The following is a 19,998-nucleotide window of genomic DNA, read 5'->3' as shown; positions in this document are numbered from 1 at the left end:
CTCTCTGATTTGATTTCATGCACTTCAAGAGCAGTTGACACCTCCAGAGTGTGTTTCTGTAACTCAAACTAGCATACTCTCCAAGAAAACATTTCAGCTAGCTACCAAAACTGCTGCCGGCCAAACAGGCAACCTTAGGGCACCACTGTCATAAAGTGAGTTCTCTGTTTGTTTTCTTGTGGATTCCTGTGTAAATGAAAACATCACTTGTTTCTGTGGTCAGTCCTGTAACAAAAGAATCTTTGCATAATATCCAGAATATTCTGAATCAGAAGTTTTACTGGAAAGCTATGATACTTTTTATATATGTGTATTTGTGGGAAATACAAATGTGAAATGGCAAATTTCCACTTAGAGTATAGAGCTGCAGAAGTAACATGTATTTAGTGTAGGAAAAGCTCGATGGTTTCATGGAACCAACAAAGTGTTAAAAATGTTTTCATGCAAAAAAACTTTATTTACAAAAATATTTTGGATATGTTTTAAATTAGTATCGTGTAGTTGTGTATTTTGGGGTTTTGCGTGTCTGTGAGGTCAACTGTTTGAGCTAAGCAAATGTGAAAACTCAGTCTGAAGCATCTAATTGTATTTTTGGCCACCTGTTAGGACAAAACCTTCGCAGTTGTCATGCCCGGTTTGGTAATAGGTCTTTCATGTCCCAGCTACTGAGAGCATGAGCACAAGGGAATTGTGCTCAAGCTGGGGAAGGCAAACAGTGCACTGAAAGACAAGCTAGCAGAAAGCAGTCTAAAGGATGTTGTTAAGTTCGTAGCTTTCCCAGTTTCTGTAAGGGTGAAGTGAGTAAGACCAGGGAAGAAATAGTTGTATCAAGCTGCAAACTTTCTGCTTACCGTGCTTAGTACATTTCAGTGTTATTTTGGCTTGAATGCTCTCTAGGAAATGGCTTTAGGAACTTTCCCCATTTCAAACATACTGTATTGTTGACATGTGCATCATTTTCTTGGTACTCCAGAACAGAATTTGAGAAGATTTTTTTTTTTAGCCTGTTAAAATGTTGAAAGTCTGTCAGGTTGCAAACTGCTAGTTCTAAATGCTGATTTCTTTCAATTCTGTGTTTTTGTTTGGAAGGCTGTACATACATTGTTGCATTGGATTAGCAATTATTAGAATTTGTCTCACCCGCCAAATGCAAAACCCGGTACCTTTTTAACAGTGTGTTTGCGCTTTTCACGGAGAAATTAATACACCTGACATGTGAAAAGTGTATGGCACATTGCAAAGGATTTAGGCACGTGCGCCTTATTAATAAGGACAAGCATTTAAGTAAAAAAGTCTTTGTTGTTTCTTGTGTTCTTGTTTTCCCTTTTTGATAATTGAGAAGAATGTTGGAAAACTTAGGATTGTACCTGCAGAGATAAATCTGATAGTAATGCAGAAATGAATACTTAGTGTTTGCAAATTTTCTCCACATATTGCTGCCTTCGATTCCACTCCACTGATGGAGTTTGGAACATCAATATATAGTGATTCATTACTGTTACAACCAATTGAATTTAACAGTGCCTTGCTTTGAAGACTTTGAACCATCTCTTAGGCCACCTTGTTTTTCCTTAAATTTGCTGTAAGCATAGACTTTGGAGGGCTCTGGACATCTTAATTCCATTAATTTTAACATTGTATGTTTCATACAATGTATACCTATCTAAATTATTTGGCAAGAGCTAGGACTTTGTTTTTGCAAATACCCTGTAGAAAATCATGTTGGCCAGAACAAAGTATGGCTTTGTGTCATTTGTTTTCAGTAGCTTAATGGAGTGTCGCAGAAATTGCATTTGCTGGTGCTGATGACATCAGACTAGCAAACATTTAAATATTATTCCACACACATGAATTATTGTTCATTAAGTACCTGGCTTAAAATGTAGCACCATCAAGAAATTATAATTTATATAACTAGGAAGAGGTATATTTTAGAAAAATAAAATGATTTGTCCCCAGATGGAATTTATATTTGGGATTTCTTCATCCTTACATATAATCAGTCTGCAGTAGGTTCTTGCATTTTAAGCAGACACATAGAAATTTCAGTGAAAAGTACATAATAGTATGTATTATTAGCTTAAGTTCATAATACAGTCCCTCTGCTAGCTATCCTTCTGTATAGTAGGTTTGCCATCCACTTTTTGAGCTTCTACCTGCAATTTCAAAGAAAAATAGCAGAACAATTGTCAGATTTTTCATGGAAGCAATTGCTTTGATATCTGTATTTCCATTATTCTGAGTAAGAATAATGTTCTAGGATGGAAGATTATAATTCCTGTGTTTTGAAGAATTTATACTGATTTAAAATTTAAAGTAATTAGATTTTAGATTTATTTGTCTATATTTGTATCTGTTTGTTTAGATGTATTTGCCTGGGTTTATATAGTAACTGAGCTATTCAGCCAAACTGAGCTAGCTTTTGCATTTATTTTAATTGTGCAAATAATAGAAAGAATTTCACTGTGTAATTCTTCTGTTCACTTGGGTAGGTAATATTGTGCGATATAATTCCCACAGGAGTCTTTTTAGCCAGCATTAGAGGTTCATAAACTAGAAATAGTGCTGCAGCCTGTTGGCTCAGAAAACAAGTTTACCAAGATAGCTGTGTTTAACTTTTTTGCTTTTAGTGGTAAAAATGCATAAAAGTTTTAACTTTTGAAAGCTGTGTTTCAGAGCTGTCTTTTGAAATAGGTATTAACTTCATTAAAACTCCTCCAAGCCCCCAAACAGGTTTCTTTTTGGAAAAACATTTTAGCCCATTAGAAATTCAATGACTTGATATTAACACATGGTATTTTTTAACTGGTCATTTATTTCATTGTTAACTCACTGAATAATAGCTTCTTTTGCCAATGTTTCCTGTAGCTGGGAAATTAGTTTGACTGTTAACAGTTTGAACTGTAAATCCGTCTGTACTGGGAAGCTACTTATGTAATTTCCTTAGCTAAACAGTTAAAAGAGTTGTTTGAGGCATTAAATGCCTACCTAGCCTGTGATGATATTCTTGGGGAAAAGAGAAGATGTGTGCAGGAACTCTGCAGCTTCAGATGTGAACTTCGGTGTGAGAGTAGGGAAGCAGCCTATGTGAATTACCCAATTTTTCCTTCCTGCTCCAAGCTCCTCTATTTAGGCACTGAAAGGCTTTCCTAAATAGAAGAAAGGTTCTGTTCTCTGGTGTGTGTCATGTTTCTGAGACAAAAATGCAATAATTTGTTCTTCTATTTAATCATTTTATGAATTGTCTCTCAGTACAAGTGGATGTTAAACCAGAAATGCTATTTCCATTCGAAATCATTTAACGCAGCCCTGTTACCTTCAAAGTTATGTTATAGCTCTAATTTGCAAGTGTTTAATGTGTTTCAAGTGTTTGCTCCTCTTAAGTAGAATTGACTCTTGCCTTCAGACATACCTGCTGTGTCCGCACCCTTCCTGATCCAGCCTTAAGACTTAGGTTTGAAGCTCTTGGTTTTTCTTTCTGCAGTAGCTCTTCACGCTGCAGCTCTGTGTGTGCTCAGCCCGTGCATGCAGCTGCAGGGAGGGAAGGCCCAGCCGTGGCGTGCGTGGAACCCGCGGCGTGACTGCGGAGTCAGCCTTGGCTCTGAGGCCTGTAGGCGTAAGACCTTATGAGTCATATGTTCTGTGGAGTGTCAGCTTCAGATCATCAGCTGCTTTTTGCATGGTCATCATCTGTTTCTACAAAGTGTTTTTAGGCAACTGCTTACTTGTCCTATTGAGTTTTGCATTCAGCTGCTGGAGCGAGGGGCGCGTGCTCCCTGCCGCTGTTCGGAGCTCGCCGCGTCTGGTGGCGCCCCCGAAAATGTATTCGAGCTGGTTTTTGCCCTGGAGGAATCTAAGAATGAATGAAGGCCTTCAGACTTGCTCTTCCATCTCTCTGTATCTTGAGTTTGTCTTATTCATCCTGGTTTTGTATCAAATACTTAGATGTAAGACTGGCTTCTTATCTGTGCAGGTCGTGCCCGTAGTTACCGTTAGGCATCTTTTGTAATTGTTTATTTTGACTGCAAGATTGTTTTACTGTTGGTTTTAATTTTGTTGTGATATTAAAAATATATTATCCTTCCTTTCTGTGCTGGTTTTAGCCAGGATGGAGTTAATTTCTTTTTTTTCCTCTCAGTAGCTAGTATAGTGCATGTCAGTTGGGATGAGGGCTGGTTAGGATGCAATTTTATGTTAAGCATTGTGGCATTTACTTAGCTGCATAGAGAACTTGTATTTTAAAGTGATGCCATTTTAGCTCTGAGCTTTGTACACACGTCAGAGTAATCCAGTCCTATGTCCAGTCCAGCTTTCAAGGGTTTGTTCTGCAGTAAGTAGAATGTTCTTTTAAATTCTCCACGTGTAGCTAACATCCTGCAATAACAGATTCAGTTATTGCAAGCAACCCCCATGCTGCTTCATGCAAATATGTTCTTCTGTCTTTGCCCTTTCAGTTTAGACTTCAGAAAAAACTAAAGCAGATTTATTCCCCCCCCCCAAGCTGATAAGCAAAAAGTCCAGTCAGTCAAGGTTAGTACATCGGAAGCAATACACATGCTCCTCTTTTTTCCTTAGGTGGCTTGTCCTGGAAGCAGTTAGGTGTCTTTCTAAGGGGTGGTTTGTTGCAGGGCCACAGTGCTGCCTTCTGTTTAACTAACTTCCTGCTCACTGGGGTGTCCAGATCTTCTGCAGAGCCTCTTGAGTCAGTTGGCTACCAGCCTCTGGCACTGTAACTTGAACTTCATTCAGATGGAAGCAAGTCCATCAGTTCCCTGTCCTTGTGATACGTGATCACCAACTCCTAGGGGTTTGGTCATCCTAAGCCAGTTTCTTTTAATAAATGTCATAATGGTGGGTTTTGCTTGTGGAGATTCCTACAGAACTTTTTTTTCTGAAAGATTTGTTAGTGCCTAGGTTATATGTTCCAGAAAAGTTTCTCTCCAGCTAATAAGTCTAACTGTCATAATAAAATGTTTAGCATCAGTCACTGCCCTTCCTGTATAGGGTAAAGAACTGCGGCCTGAACTAGATTGCAGTAAATTAAATTTACACTTAATTTGGAAATTTCTGTAAGAAGAATAAAATAATGCTGCATTTCTAACTGCCCAGATGTGGTTTGTGTCATCATATTGCAAAAGAACAAATACAAATTATTATATTATTTTATAGTTGTAATTATGTTCTAAAATACTCTGGCTAGGTAGATAGCATAGATCCATTAAAACATTTTTCCCTCCTTCAGCTTGCTGTTGATTGTAGCATAGCAGGATCTGATATGCTGTCTTCTCTCCTTTGTGTTTGTGCTCCTTTTTTCCACTTGGGAATGAGGGGAGATGAGTGTCATGGAGACACACATATATAAAAATATAAGTATATATTTTTTTTTTTGCCAGGTGTGTTTAACGTAAGTAGACTTTTAACAAAAGCACCTGATGTTTTATTGGGTTATGGCTCAATCTTTAGTGCAGAAGCAATAGAATTGAAAGACACTTGAAGTCTTCGCTTGCCTAGGCCTCAGTTTTAGAAAATTGTGTTCATTTTAGAGAGTTTGACTGGAGAGTGAAGTTAAGAGTATAGTAACCTGGTAAGATGGTAATAGTAATCTGTTGGCTTTATACCAAACCAAGTGTGAAACTCATTTAAACCCACTGATTTACTCCTAAGGATGAAAATTCTTTATGTATGCAACTACATTTTGGCGTAATAACATGTTAACTTTATCACTTACTTTTCCAGTTGTCTAAACATACATTAAAATTCTGAGAATCTTTTAATTTTTAGGCAAATTGGAGCTTTGCAATAGTCCCAGTTTATGATGCAAATTTAAAAATATCTCTGAAACAAATTAAATGCATTTTTTGCGTTTATTTTTGCCTACATTGATATTAAGCTTTATAAACCTGTATTTTTGCAAAATACAAGGTAAATTATAAAGAAATGGTAACCAAACATTATTGTTTAATAGCAAAAAGGTATTTCCCATAAGAATATTCACTTGTAAATCTGATAAAAATAAATTACTTACCTGGATATGTTGTCTGTACTTGTTTTAGTATTTTGAGAAGTTCATTCACAATTATTATTTTACTGCTTTTAGTTGCTGATGCATGGTCAAAATGAGTGGATTAGGAGAAAACTCCTTGGACAGCTTGACCAGTGAGTCAAGGAAGCGCAAGCCATTACCCTGTGATACACCAGGTGCAAGGTAGGTTTATGTAGAACTTTCTCAGTTTTTAATGAACTTTTAAAAATATGTTTCAAGTTTTCATTGTAAATTCTAACTAAGGAATTTGTTCTGTGGAAAATTTCTCTAGGCCAGCTTCTGTCGTGAAGATACGTGTGTTTACTATTGCGTGTAGATATGCCAAAGACAGAAAACTATGCTTTAGAATTGGGCTCTTGTGGGAATTTTAATAGAGTGAACATACCATAGAAAGGCTTGGGTTGGAGTGGCCTTGAACATCTAGTTCCAGTCCCTCTGCCATGGGCAGGGACACCTTTCACTAGATAAGGAAGCACTGTACAAAGCCAGAAGAAAAACTTCGTGCTTCACAGAAATTTTAAAGGCATCATCTTGTATCTGGTAATTGATTTGACAGGCCTCGTTTCAGGGGATTGTGTTCAGCACAGAATACTGCAAGAGGCTGAGCTGGTTTTCGGTTTGGTTGTACTTCTTTTTATTCAGACTAGTTCTTTGCAAGTTTATCTCAAATTTTGGCGCTCTATGCTAGCTTTCTGCCCCTCACCCAACTCTCTCAGATCTAGTTATCTGAGGGACCCAGTTTTCTGTTTCCCTCCAACATCATTGCTCTCCACCACATTATGTTTTCTGTTATCCTTTCATGTTCTTCTTCCCACAAAGTATTGATGTTTATTAAATTTGTTTTCAGTTTCACCAGACTACCGAGTGTTGTGTATACTCATATCTGTCCCTTTTATTTACATCCCTTCTGTTCCATGCCAGTTACCTTCATCATGCAACAGATTGTGTATGAGATTCTCAGGTTCTTCCATCATATTCCAGTACCTCTTTGTGAGTGCCCTCAATTCCAATTTCTCTTTACCTTTCTCCAGTGTCTGTCAGTTCAGGAACTCTGTTTTTCAGATTGTCACCCTTCATTAGCTTTTTTTATCTGTCAGGCTTTTTCTTTGTCATGTATTTGTTTTCTCCAGGATTGGTCTGTACATACTTTCCTCACCCTTCCACTTGGTTCCTTCTCGAAGATTTTGCTTTTGATTACCTTGGTGTGTCCATTCTTGCCCCTTCCCTGAGTCCTCCTTTTCCTACTCTTGGCATACCGTGCATATGACATTTCTCCTTGTTGATTTAAGCTGTAGACAGTGTCTTTACTCACTATGTAGTAAACCTATGTAGGAAAAGTAATTTCAGGGAGTCTTTATCAAGCAGTATTAGGTTGTCTGGGATTCTGCTTCTCTTGGATGTTGAGATTGCATTTTTGTCCTGATGCCTAGATATTTCTGAAGTATCACCTTCTGTCCTCATCTCTACAAGCAAACAGGAGAGATTTAATAGAATGTTAAAATTCTATTTAACTTGCCTGAGAAATTTTTTAACAAATTTGAGTGCTACAATTAGATAACACGTACTTGCTCCTTTCATTAAATTCAGCAGTAATCACAGGAGGATATTTTTCTTTATGAATAGCTTTCTCATATCCTTTTAAGATAAATTTGTACTTAAAATTCCTTGAAATAAAGCGAACCAAACACAAAACCCAAACCACAATTTAGCAAACCACACAGATGTATGCCCTTCAGATTCGTGTTTGCTTGAAGAAAACTGCTGACTAGATTTAATGGGTGGATGCTACATGAAGTAGAGTTTACAGAATGAACAGGTTTTGCATAGGATGGTAAGTGAGTATATGTAACAATGTTTTTGATCCCTAGTCTGACCTGCAGTGGTGAGAAGCGTCGGCGTGAGCAGGAAAGCAAATACATTGAAGAACTGGCTGAGCTGATATCTGCTAATCTGAGTGACATTGACAATTTCAATGTCAAACCAGACAAATGTGCTATTTTAAAAGAAACTGTGAGACAGATTCGACAGATAAAAGAGCAAGGTACAGTTCCCTGCTATTTTAAAATAAATAATTTGTTGTGATTTCTTTTCAAAGCAGTAGTTACTCAGGAAATCGAATAGTGGTTCTCACAGTAGCATGTAACTGAGCAAGTCTTTGGGCTTCGACTTGAACCAGACCTTAAATATGCTTTAAATAATGTTCTATTTAAAGTAAGCAAGTATTTACCATCACTTTTTATTGCAAATCAGGGTATGAAAATTTTGTAGGGCCTTTCTTACCAATTTCCTGAAAATACTGGGAAAGCTTAAGCTAGTCCGCAGGCGAGCTAAGAAAAGCAGGCGGTACTGCCCCAGCTGCTCTTAACATTCTACCAAATACCCTCCAGTGTGAAGAATACCTGCTGCTGCCTTTTTCTTCAAGGGAGTTTATGGTTTTCTTATGGGGCATGCCTCCAATCAGAGATAATGATTGCATTGCTATTTTTTCCCCATTATGTTTTCTTGTGCTGTTTACGAGACATTTTGTAAATTATAAGTACTGGACTCTGCGATATTTAAAATCCATCTAGCTTGAGATCCAATAATTGAACAGTGTGGTTGACTATACTCAGGATATAGTTAAGTCAACAAAGGAGAAAGCAGTAATGCATCGTATCTTGGTGATTTCTGTCAGCTAGGGTAAACCAAAGTGATATAATTTATTTTTTTTAAGGGACAGGTGTCTGCAAAACCTGTGTTTTTGAAATGCAGAGTGAGGGGTATGCATAATTTTTTTTTTTCAAACACCGCCCCGTCGCCGTCTCTGCCCACAATGACTGCAGCCTCCCAAGTGTACGTATGCCATTTGGGCAGTAAAGTACTTAACAAAATCGAGTACGCTCTATGCTGTGTATTTTACCTGTCATGGTAAATTGCCACATCTTTTGAAGGCATGTTAAAACAATTTTCAAAATTCATCTTCTGTTTTTAAGGGTTTTGATAGTGTCATCTGGTATATTCTAATGTTCCATTTTAGAGTTGAGAACATGATAATCTGCCCACAGGATGTTGTACTCCTCTTGTTGTCTGCTTAGCCAGCCAGCAAGTACCACAAAACACAGTCTACTTTTTTATTCCTGTAATTCTGCTGCTGGCATGGATTCCCCGTCCCCCTTCCCCTGCAGTCAGTTAATTTAGGATATTTTGATTGGGTTTCAGGAAAAGCAGTTTCTAATGATGATGATGTTCAGAAAGCTGATGTATCTTCTACGGGTCAAGGAGTTATTGACAAGGATTCATTGGGACCTCTTTTATTACAGGCAAGTACAAAGTAGGCTCTAGTAAATCCCTATAGAACCAAATACTTAAGGCAAGTGAAACTATTACAGTAAAGTCTGCAATCCTCTGGTAATAAATAGTATGCAAGAACTATACAGAACTATGTTTGAAAAGGTCAGGAATAAAGACTTTTGTGTTTTCTTAATTTTGCTGAAATTCTCTGTAGATGGACATGGAAGAATAGCCTTTGGCTTTTTCTCATAATCTTGTGCTTTACTTTCTCCAGCGGTCATTAGCAAATTATTACTAAAGCAGTGCTGAGTAATACAAGGAGTTGTCTACCTTTTTAGGGCTGTAGACATTAAATGCACGAGGTTGTGCAAAGAGAGGCTCATGATGTGTATTTGTTTGTGTTACTAAATCATTAAGCATTTTAAATTAATGTTGCCATCAAGTGAAACAACCTAAGAGTAACTGTGAACAAAGGTACATAGCAGTTACCCTTTCTTTATGCCTAGAAAACCAATCCCATATTTACAAGTTCATTAAAAAGCACTTTTGAAACTTAATTGTTTAACATAGATGCTGAACTTTTCTTTCAATTAAGAAAATACAGTATCTTAAGATATGGATAGACTCTCATCAGTTACTGGTGGAAATGTCTTCATGACTTACTGCTTGTTTCTGCTGAATTTCTTCCCGTTCCAATTTGCCAGCTATTGAAGTAGTGTTACAGATTCATGATCCAGTGTCCATATAGAGCAAGAATGAAAGCAGAAGGCTGGTTGTCACTGTGAAAGAGCTGAATGGAATAAAAAATGGACAGGGTACTTCTTAGTATTGAAATCATTCCTTACCAGACATACTTTTTCTCAGAGAAGAATTTAAAACTTCAGCTCTATCCTTGAAAATAAATGAATGTATTGCAACTTGACATTTATCACCCACATGGTTTTTAAAACTTAATTATGCCCAGAATTAGGCCGTGTGTCTTGTATGATATGTTGTCATTTTAATATTTAGGCATTGGATGGCTTCCTGTTTGTTGTAAATCGAGATGGGAACATAGTATTTGTGTCAGAAAATGTCACACAGTATCTGCAGTATAAACAAGAAGATTTGGTTAATACAAGTGTCTATGGGATCTTGCATGAAGAGGACCGGAAGGACTTTCTCAAAAACTTACCTAAATCTTCAGGTAGTAGAAGCTGATTTACTACACTGTTACTAGACTATTTGAAGACAATGAGCGAAGAAAAATTGGTCTTGTAATGGGTGACCTTTCAGAACAAATTACTTTTATACAAAGAATATTAGATTGCAAAAATATGTTAATCTTGATAAATATGACTGTTTTTACAGAAGCACACCACAAGAAATAAATGTGCTGGAAATTCACACTGTACTTTAGCCTTTGCAATTTGTTTACCTGTAACGTAAAACAGGGTTACCGAAGGAACACGTTCCTAATGCCACAAGGTTAGCTGAAGGAATGGTGTGTTTTTAAAATGCAAGACTGACTTTTCAGTTCTCCTTCAAGTGACTCCAAGTGTTCTATAAGAGAAAATTTTTTTTCACTTGGTTCTCAATACTGCTATTTTATACCAAGGTATATTGATGATATATTGAGAAGGCATCTTAAAATAGTCTTTCATCTCTGTAATCTAGAAACAGGGTATCTAACTTAGGAAGAATCAGTTATGAATTGATTTTTTTCTGAAAATTTATATAAATTCTTACTGTGTTCTTTTAAGTTAATGGAGTTGCTTGGACCAGTGAAATGCCTAGACAAAAGAGTCATACATTCAGTTGCCGGATAATGGTGAAAAGCTCTCATGATCTTTTGGAAGATGCAGGCAGCCACCAGGATATGCGTCAAAGATATGAAACCATGCAGTGCTTTGCTTTGTCTCAGCCGAGAGCCATGATGGAAGAGGGAGAAGGTATGAAATTTTGTGGAATTACTGTACATAGAAGAAATTGCTCTGTAAATCTTCTTGGTGTCTGGTATGTGTTATGAAATCTGTAGCTACTGCAATCCATTTTTAAGAATGCAACGACTTTTAATTCCTACTATATGTACTTCCATTTTAACAACAAAAGCTTCAGCTGTTTTATTAAATGCCTCAATAGAGTAAAACAGGAGAGAAATGAAAGAAGAAAAATTATTTTTTAAATACAGATTTGCAGTCCTGCATGATTTGTGTGGCGCGTCGTATCACAACTGCAGAAAGGGTGTTTTCGACAAATCCAGAGAGCTTTATTACACGACATGATCTTTCAGGTAAGACATGTACCCAGGATGAAGGTATGAAGGTGTCTTCTTTGTCTATGTGCTCTTGTTTTAAATAAATAGAATATGTAAATAAAGTGTGTATATATAGTGACTAGCAGAATTGATATTGAGAGTTCCCAACTGTTTTTTTGCAATATACCATTGTTGGCAGTGGGGTGTAATAAAAACTGTGGGATGCATTTTCCTTCTCTGTGCTATTGTTTGGTAGCTTGGTATAAAGCATTACCTGTGTTTAACTTGGCAGCATGTCAAATGGTTGGCATTTTGCTTTCTTTTACATGTAAGAAGTATTTTAAAACATAACTGAAGCGAATGAAAGTTCTTTAGAATGTTTGTATTTTTATACAGTGCATGAACTAATGTTTAAAGTGATTTATGCTGTCTAAATTGAAATAGTTACATAATCTACACAGGGCTTTTTCAGATGCCAATTTGTGTTTATGATGTTCATTTCTGGGTGCCGTTGGTCAGTATTTTTGAAAATTTTACCGTGTGTGCATCTCTCGGGTGCCTGTAACCAGAGACTAAAGTTACTGTTTTCAAAAGCTCTGGCATTGACCTGTGGGTACTTAACTTCCTCTTACTCAGTTATATAAATCCCTTTGAATACTGGTGTTTTAACAAGCAGCATCATATTCTCCTATGGCGGATTATTCTTAAATGTAACTTCTGCATGCTCAGACTTGGGTGATGAAAAGGGGGATACTGAAGCCTTATGAAACATACCAAAGGATTGGCACAATCATAGTTTAACTTGTGTAATTTTTTTCCTGTTAAGGCAAACTTGTCAACATCGATACAAACTCATTACGATCTTCCATGAGACCTGGCTTTGAAGATATAATTCGTCGGTGTATCCAGAGGTTCTTATGCCATAATGATGGACAGTCATGGTCAAACAAACGCCACTATCATGAAGGTACAAATCAGTTTGCAATGTTTGGTTGTACTGCTTCTCCTGCATTTTTTCTGAAAAACAATAATGCTACATTCTGCTTTTTTTAAAATTATTTTTTTTTAGTGTTAATTACTGTGACTCATTTACAAGCTGAAGGATGGTAAGCTCTTGAGAACTAGAACTTCTGATGGAAGTGTTTGAAGTTTTCTGTGTGTTTGGTTTGAAAATTTTCATGGAAATTGAGATACATGATCTGGGGGCCTTAAGTAACCCGTTTTTCTGCAGATGGATATAGCAATGTCAGTAACAGCTATATTTCTGTGATAATATGCCATCGCTAATTATCATTAGCTTGTTAGTTTTGCTTAATGTTAATTTGACTTCTTTTAAAATTCACGCTCTATTTGTTAAAGAATCGCTCTCTAAAAGTGAAAAGTTTTTCTTATTCAAGGCACAAGGGTTAAAAATATTTTCAGTGTTCCAGTGTTTCGTATTTTGTAATGCTAAGTTGATAACCTTGATGAGTGAGTGAGTATAGCCACTGTTTTCAGTTAGAAAGAGGACATTTTCTAAGCATTCCAAACATTAGTCTGTTCGAAGGATTCACAAAGCAATTCAGTAGAGGGGATGTTAAATAAAGAGAAACTCATCCTGGCAGAAAATGACATTTCCATTCCCTTGGAAGTTTTTCAACATAACGAATCAAATAAATCCTAAATTAACAATTTAGAGCTCAGACTAAAAGCAGTGGTTTCCACAGTTTTTTGATTGAAATAAAACTTCAATTTAAAAATGTTTCCCCAAGCAGGAGCCCTGGCGACCTATAGCTTACCCTTGGAAGTATGTTAAGAAATGTGAAACTTGGCCAGTTGTGTCTGGTGAGCACAAAATGCTGCAACACCAAGATAATCTTGTTTGCTTTTATCTTCCCTCTACTAATTTAGGAGAAATTGTGGAATACGTCCTTCTCAATATCTGTCTTGGGTTTGTCTATTTAATTTTTTGTAAAGTTTGATGGGTTTTGCACTTTTTAAATCTTTAGCAAATGAAGAGTATCGTGTTAAAAATGCGTTAGAATGCATCTTAATAATCCTTGGGGTTTTAAATATGAACTATATTTGTATATTCCCTTTGCAGCTTATACACAAGGTCATGCTGAAACCCCATTGTATCGGTTTTCTTTAGCGGATGGTACCATAGTGACAGCACAAACAAAGAGTAAACTGTTTCGAAACCCTGTAACTAATGACCACCATGGATTTGTCTCTACCCACTTCCTTCAAAGGTGAAATCAGTAGTATCTGTTTGTCATTTACGTGTCATAGTTTTAAAAAATATATCTGACCTTGAAGATACCTGAAAAAAAAATAGGATGCTAAAATATTTTACCTCATGAAATCTCAAAACAGAGGGGAGATAACTTGGGAAGCAAAGCTGTATAGCATACAAATAATGCGTGAGCCTAACACACTCCCAACTTACCTGTGTGGCAGAAAGACCGTCGCAGGCGAGAGAGAGGGTGTTTTCTCAGTACCTGCACGGAGCCTGCATTACGTGTTCATTATTCTCTTATGTTAACACTGATACTGATGGAACACTGAAAATAGAAATGCTCTGTCACATGCTTTATCTTACTCTTTTTATTTGCAGATGAACTGAAAAGACAGCAAAACCCCCTCAGATGCACTATTAATGACTAATGAGTGTACCTAAAACAGCACTTCCTATGACCTGTTCTTGTTGATTGCAAGAATAATCGGAATGTCAGTCTGGAGGGAATCTGTCTGGCATTAGGGTGCCTCAAGATACTGAGAAATGAGAAACTGAGATTGTTCAGGACATTACTAGTGTGTATATTAGAAGAGTGTCAGGCATAGACTCAAGAAGGGAGTAAAATAAAATTTGATAAATATGATTAATGAGTATTGATGAAAGGCTTTTGAAGCAGTGATACTGCATGTACTTGTAACTCAAATCAGCTACAGAGCCAAGCATTTCCGTAGTGAATAAATGAGTGGCACAGCTTAGTTCTGTTGTTGCGGAATTCTCACTGCTCCTTTTGAAAAAAAAAATTTGGAAAATTATTTAATAATGGTTTTGTGTACCACTTGATTTCTGAAAAGGTTTTAATTTGTTTTCTTGGGATTTTTGGGGATGCTGTTGAATTTACAGAGAACAAAATGGATATCGGCCAAATCCTAATTCCGTTGGGCAAAACATCAGAACACCTGTGGCTGGAAACACGAATTCTGTTGGTGGACTTATGAACATGTCACCTGGTCAAGGCATACCAATGCAGAACAGGAGCTATGGCATGGGAGATCCCAGTGCAGTGGGTCAGCTCAGTGGCACTCGATATGGAGGCCCTGGCAATATGGGGCCAGTGAACTCTGGACCTGGAATGCAGTCCTCTGCTTACCAGAACAACAGTTATGGGTTAAATATAAGTAGCCCACCACATGGTAGTCCTGGTTTAACTTCCAACCAGCAGAATCTAATGATATCTCCCAGGAGTCGAGGGAGTCCAAAAATGAATTCACACCAGTTTTCTCCGGTTGCAGGTACTTTATTTTTGCAATAAGCTCTTTTTTTTCTTTTAAGCTATCTTTTCTCACTTTCATCTGAATCTTTCATCCTTTTTAACAGTTCTGTATGACCCTATGTGTGTTATTTAAAAGTAGTATACCTGATGTCATGGTAAAAATGTATTTTAAAATTATTAACTCAATGAATGTCACAGTCATACAAAATCCAAAGGAAAAGTAGATACAGGTAGTACTGTGAATCTAATAAGTGATCTCTGTCATGTGATACAGGTATGCACTCACCAATGGGATCTGCCAGCAACACTAGCAACAGCACTTTCTCTAGCAGTTCTCTTAGTGCTTTGCAAGCCATTAGTGAGGGTGTTGGAAATTCCCTTTTATCAACACTTTCTTCACCGGGTCCAAAATTGGATAATTCCCCAAACATGAGCATAACTCAGCAAAGTAAAACAAGTACCCAGGACTCCAAAAGCCCTTCTGGTTTGTATTGTGAACAAAACCAAGTGGAAAGTTCCATCTGCCAATCAAACATTAGTGACAAAGATAGTAAAGAGGGAAATCTGGAGGCATCTGAAAGTCAGAGAGGACCATCTGAGAGCAAAGGACATAAAAAGCTCCTTCAGCTCCTCACATGCTCCTCAGATGAAAGAGGACATTCTGCAGCATCGAGCTCACCTCTAGACTCAAATTGTAAAGAATCTTCGACGAGCATTACCAGTCCCTCAGGAGTTTCCTCATCAACATCTGGAGGGGTATCTTCCTCCTCAAACATGCATGGGTCACTCCTGCAAGAGAAGCACAGGATCTTACATAAATTGTTGCAGAATGGTAATTCTCCTGCAGAGGTAGCCAAGATCACAGCTGAAGCTACTGGTAAAGACATGTATCATGATGCTAGTAACACAACCTCCTGTGGAGAAGGCGTCGTCAAACAGGAACAACTGAGCCCAAAGAAGAAGGAAAACAATGCTTTACTAAGATACCTGTTGGATAAGGATGATGTTAAGGACCCTCTTTCCAAAGAGTTGAAGCCTAAAGCAGAAAGTGTGGATAATAAGATGGGACAATGCACTAGTTCTACAATCCCTACTTCTAGTCAAGAAAAAGAGATGAAAATAAAAATGGAGCCAGGAGAGGAGGTACAGTACAATGGAAAATGATGGCAGCGAGCTAACCAATGTTTTATTCTTACAGTGAATGTCTCAGTATAGAACACTTTATAGTATGCATGTGTAAACATTTCTGAAAGAGTTCTGTGCAAGTGATGTGAAACAATACACTCAGGTTTCTTCGTAAATGAAAAAGCAGAAACAAAGAGAAGTACATGATATGTATATAATCAAATGTGATGTACTGAAGTCCTGGACTAATGTTATGTGTAAGTTAGGGTATGATTAAGGGAATACTTAAAATTACCCTCATTTCAGATCTTTAACATTTGCTATTTCACAGATCACATGTTTGTTTTTATGGCTTATTAGGAAGCGGAACTGTAACTGCCTCATAATTAGTTGGCAATGCATTAGCAAAAGGTAAAACATGATTTCATTTTGAAAATATAAACTGTACACAAGAATGAGTAATACTGAGAGTAGCCATGATGTGGTTTAGTTTGTTCACTGGTTTTAGTGCTCTTTCTTCCTTAAATGAGAGAATATGTTGTTCCAAATACATACATATATATATAGGTATGTATATATATATGTATACACACACACATATTCAACATTCAGATAAATATATGCTTATTTATTTGTTTCAGTGTTTCTAGAGCTGGAATTTCTGGAAATGTCATGATACAGAAAGCTATAGCACCGTGGAACAGCCAGCAGTACACTTGTTAGGGACAGCTGTTCTTGAAATTATAATCTGTATCTCGTATTTTTGTATTTAGGTACTAAGTCAGATTTGGAACTAATTCAAAGTAAATAGTACTGCTCAGTATGGCAGAAGTCACTGAAAATATGTTAATATCTTGGAACTTGGATTTTCCAAGTCACCAGTAGCTATGTATATATATTTAAAAAAATACAAGCAGAGGGTTTTTTTATATTAGTTAATGCCTGACTATAAACAAAACACATCATTTTTTTGACTACCATTCATGGAAAAGTCACTAACAAGTGTGTAATAGTACCCAATGTGTAGTTTCAGTACTTGCTCCTGATACCTAATTAAGATAATCAGAGAAGCATTTTTTGGGAAGATAAGAATCCATGCAGTGTTCACAGCCAGGTTGGCTAAGGCCTTGAGCAACCTGCTCTGGTGGGAGGTGTCCCTGCCCAGGGCAGGGCATTGGGACTAGATAATTTGGAAGGTCCATTCCAGCCCCAAAATTCTATGATTCTATATATTAATTCTCTTTCTATTAAAACTGCATCTGATTCAAAGATAATTTTTAAAAGAAGGTTAGAGCTCCAACTGACCAGAAAAATCTGTGGGTAATTTTCATGTGTTGTTGTGTTTATCAGTGATCAAGTTAGGCTTTTTTGTGTGTGACAGATACATTGTGTGTCACTGAATGGTACACATTCTTGACGTTTGTGTTTTTCTCTTTGTAATTTGTGGTAGCTGAAATGTTTATATTCATAGGTGGTTTATATTTAAGTTATGTGTATCTCCAATCTCTCCTAATTGTCAAAAAGCCAAGCAAAATACTCTTAAAAAATTATGTAGCTATATGATATCTGAAGTTCTTTGGAAGTGTCAGTGTACTAAAATGTTTTTCTCCCAGTTATGTATTTTAACATTAGCGAGGAGCTAAATAAAAAGTGAAGGTTAGCTGTACAAGAGTAAATAATCTTGGCATCTTACTGTGTCTTTTTCAGATTAATGGAGACTTGGATAATTTGGATGCAATTCTAGGTGATCTGACTAGTTCAGAGTTTTACAATAATGCTATGTCTGCAAATGGAAATAACCTTGGCACAAAGCAATCATTATTTCCAGGAAATACCTTGTTGGGTAAGGAATTTAACCTAATATTACTTTGGTTTTAAAGTAAGGGGTTTCTTCTTACCTGATGGAAACATAGTGCATCCTCAGATTATTAGAGAGCACTTTCTTCATCTCCTATATCATCAAGGATGGATGTAATGCAAAATGGCCAATTATGCTTTCCTAGGCTACTATGTACACTGTTAGCTGTCTTGATGGCACTCACCTACTATATACACAGGGAATAACATTCAGTTCCTTGTTTTGTGGTTTATTCTGGGTTTGTCTAATACAGACTTCTCAGACAAGTCATCAGGAAAAAATATTTATGACTTGTAAATTAATAGTGATAATTTTTATCCCTTACAGATGACCAGGGATATAAATGGCATTGATGACAAGCTTTTGATTTCCCTCTTACTCTATGTGAAAACATCTTGTAGCCTGTAAATTCTAATCATTACTCCTCCTTGATATCGAAAGGAATGCCCTTCCTTAGTGGGAAGCTGAGTAGGAGGGGAAGATAACCTTGCTAATAGACCAGCATCATTGCACTTGTTTCCTGTTTTTATGATGCTGGTCATCTCTTGAGTATATAGGGCTGAAGTAACCAAAGGAGGTGAAACATGGGTAATGAAAAATATAAAAACAGGTACGAGAAGATGTCAGGCCACTGACACTATTGGCTGTGGAGCACAGTGATTTGTGGGTTAATTGTTCATGTAGTTCACTGTGCTCAGGAACACACTGTGTCTGGATTCAACCTGTTCCAAACAGAATCATTTGTTTCTATCTCCGTGTTAGAGTTATCAAAAGTCTGGGCAGTCCCCTTGTATATCACGGAGTCTGTACTGCTAGTGTGTTTTCAAAATGTTAAAAACATAATTCATTGGAGAACTTAAATTAAAATGAACTTTTTTTTTTGTTTAGGGCCAACAGGAACTGCATTTGACTTTTCCTGTAAAAGGTCCTAACTAGGTATTCAAAATGTGGGTTTTGTAGTGAGAACATAATAAAAATAACTATTCCTGGCTTGCTTAAGATGAAATATATGTGCCCATAAATCGATCAGACTAATTTACATAAATCATTAATGGCACTTTCTATTTCAAATGTGCAATTACATGCATCTTTTAATTAACAGGAATGAAGGGTCCCCAGCCTATGCAAACTCCTCATCCACCTTTCAACAGAGCCGTGTCTTTAGACAGCCCTGTGGGCTCAGGTGCTCCAGTGAGAAATGTCAATGCGTTCTCCATGTTGCAAAAGCAAAACGTGATGGGTGGAAGTCCAAGAATGATGGAAAACCAAGAAAGTTTTGGAGCAAATCTGGGTTTGTTGATTGTGTACAAATAGATCTCATTGTAAAGGGAAAAGCTTTCATGTAAAAAAGTTTGGAGGATTATAATAAGAATTTTGGTTAGAAGAAACCTTAACATTAAAGAATATTATTTTAGCATCACTATATTAATGCTTTTTGATTATTAACCTAGCTAAAATTATAAGAACGTAACTGTTTGCTATCTGTGTATCATTGCCAGTACTTTACTTTTGTTCAGTAGTTAATTAATTTTTTGCTATTTTAAGTTTTGAATTCAGCCTTTGTTTTTAATGTATAGAATCACAAACAGGTCACAATGGCAGTCAGTCATTATGACTTTTAAATATATTTAGACTCATATGGCTGGTTGATGATTTAGAGCTTGTCATGGCAGGCTTTAGATACTTCTGTAGGAGTTAATTGCTCTGTCATTGTCAGGTGCACGTGTTGGTGAAATAATAAAATAATTCTAAAACCAGAATATGTATTGTGCTCTGGATGACAAATTACTGTATTTTCTGCTGTTCGTTATAGCAAGCGCTCCCAACAGAAACGTGGCGATGAACCAGCATCAGTCAGGAGACTGGGGTTTGCCAAACTCCAAGGTGAACAGATTGGAGCCTACAAGTTCCGCTCCGCTGCTGAGAGCGGGACCCGAGTTGAGCGCGGCCCTGCCCAGAGCCGCGGCGAGCGGCTCGG

At 37.0% G+C, this 19,998-nt stretch overlaps 1 protein-coding gene across 1 annotated transcript; it reads left to right on the top strand.

The window, feature by feature from the left end:
• Positions 1-6,116: 6,116 nt before the first annotated feature.
• NCOA3 (nuclear receptor coactivator 3) lies at positions 6,117-19,992 on the top strand (the record flags this gene model as incomplete). Its single annotated transcript, XM_009080346.1, has 13 exons — positions 6,117-6,205; positions 7,912-8,084; positions 9,242-9,342; positions 10,325-10,499; positions 11,056-11,244; positions 11,484-11,585; positions 12,376-12,516; positions 13,633-13,780; positions 14,668-15,056; positions 15,312-16,180; positions 17,870-18,005; positions 19,123-19,311; positions 19,834-19,992. Coding segments are annotated over exons 1-13 (2,860 nt in total), but the record flags the coding sequence as incomplete, so codon positions are not given.
• Between the last annotated feature and the right edge of the window lie 6 nt (positions 19,993-19,998).

Source organism: Acanthisitta chloris, unplaced genomic scaffold, assembly GCF_000695815.1.
Source record: "Acanthisitta chloris isolate BGI_N310 unplaced genomic scaffold, ASM69581v1 scaffold19198, whole genome shotgun sequence".
In the NCBI taxonomy this organism is placed as follows: Eukaryota; Metazoa; Chordata; class Aves; order Passeriformes; family Acanthisittidae; genus Acanthisitta; species Acanthisitta chloris.
This window is presented reverse-complemented; position numbering and strand designations above follow the sequence as displayed.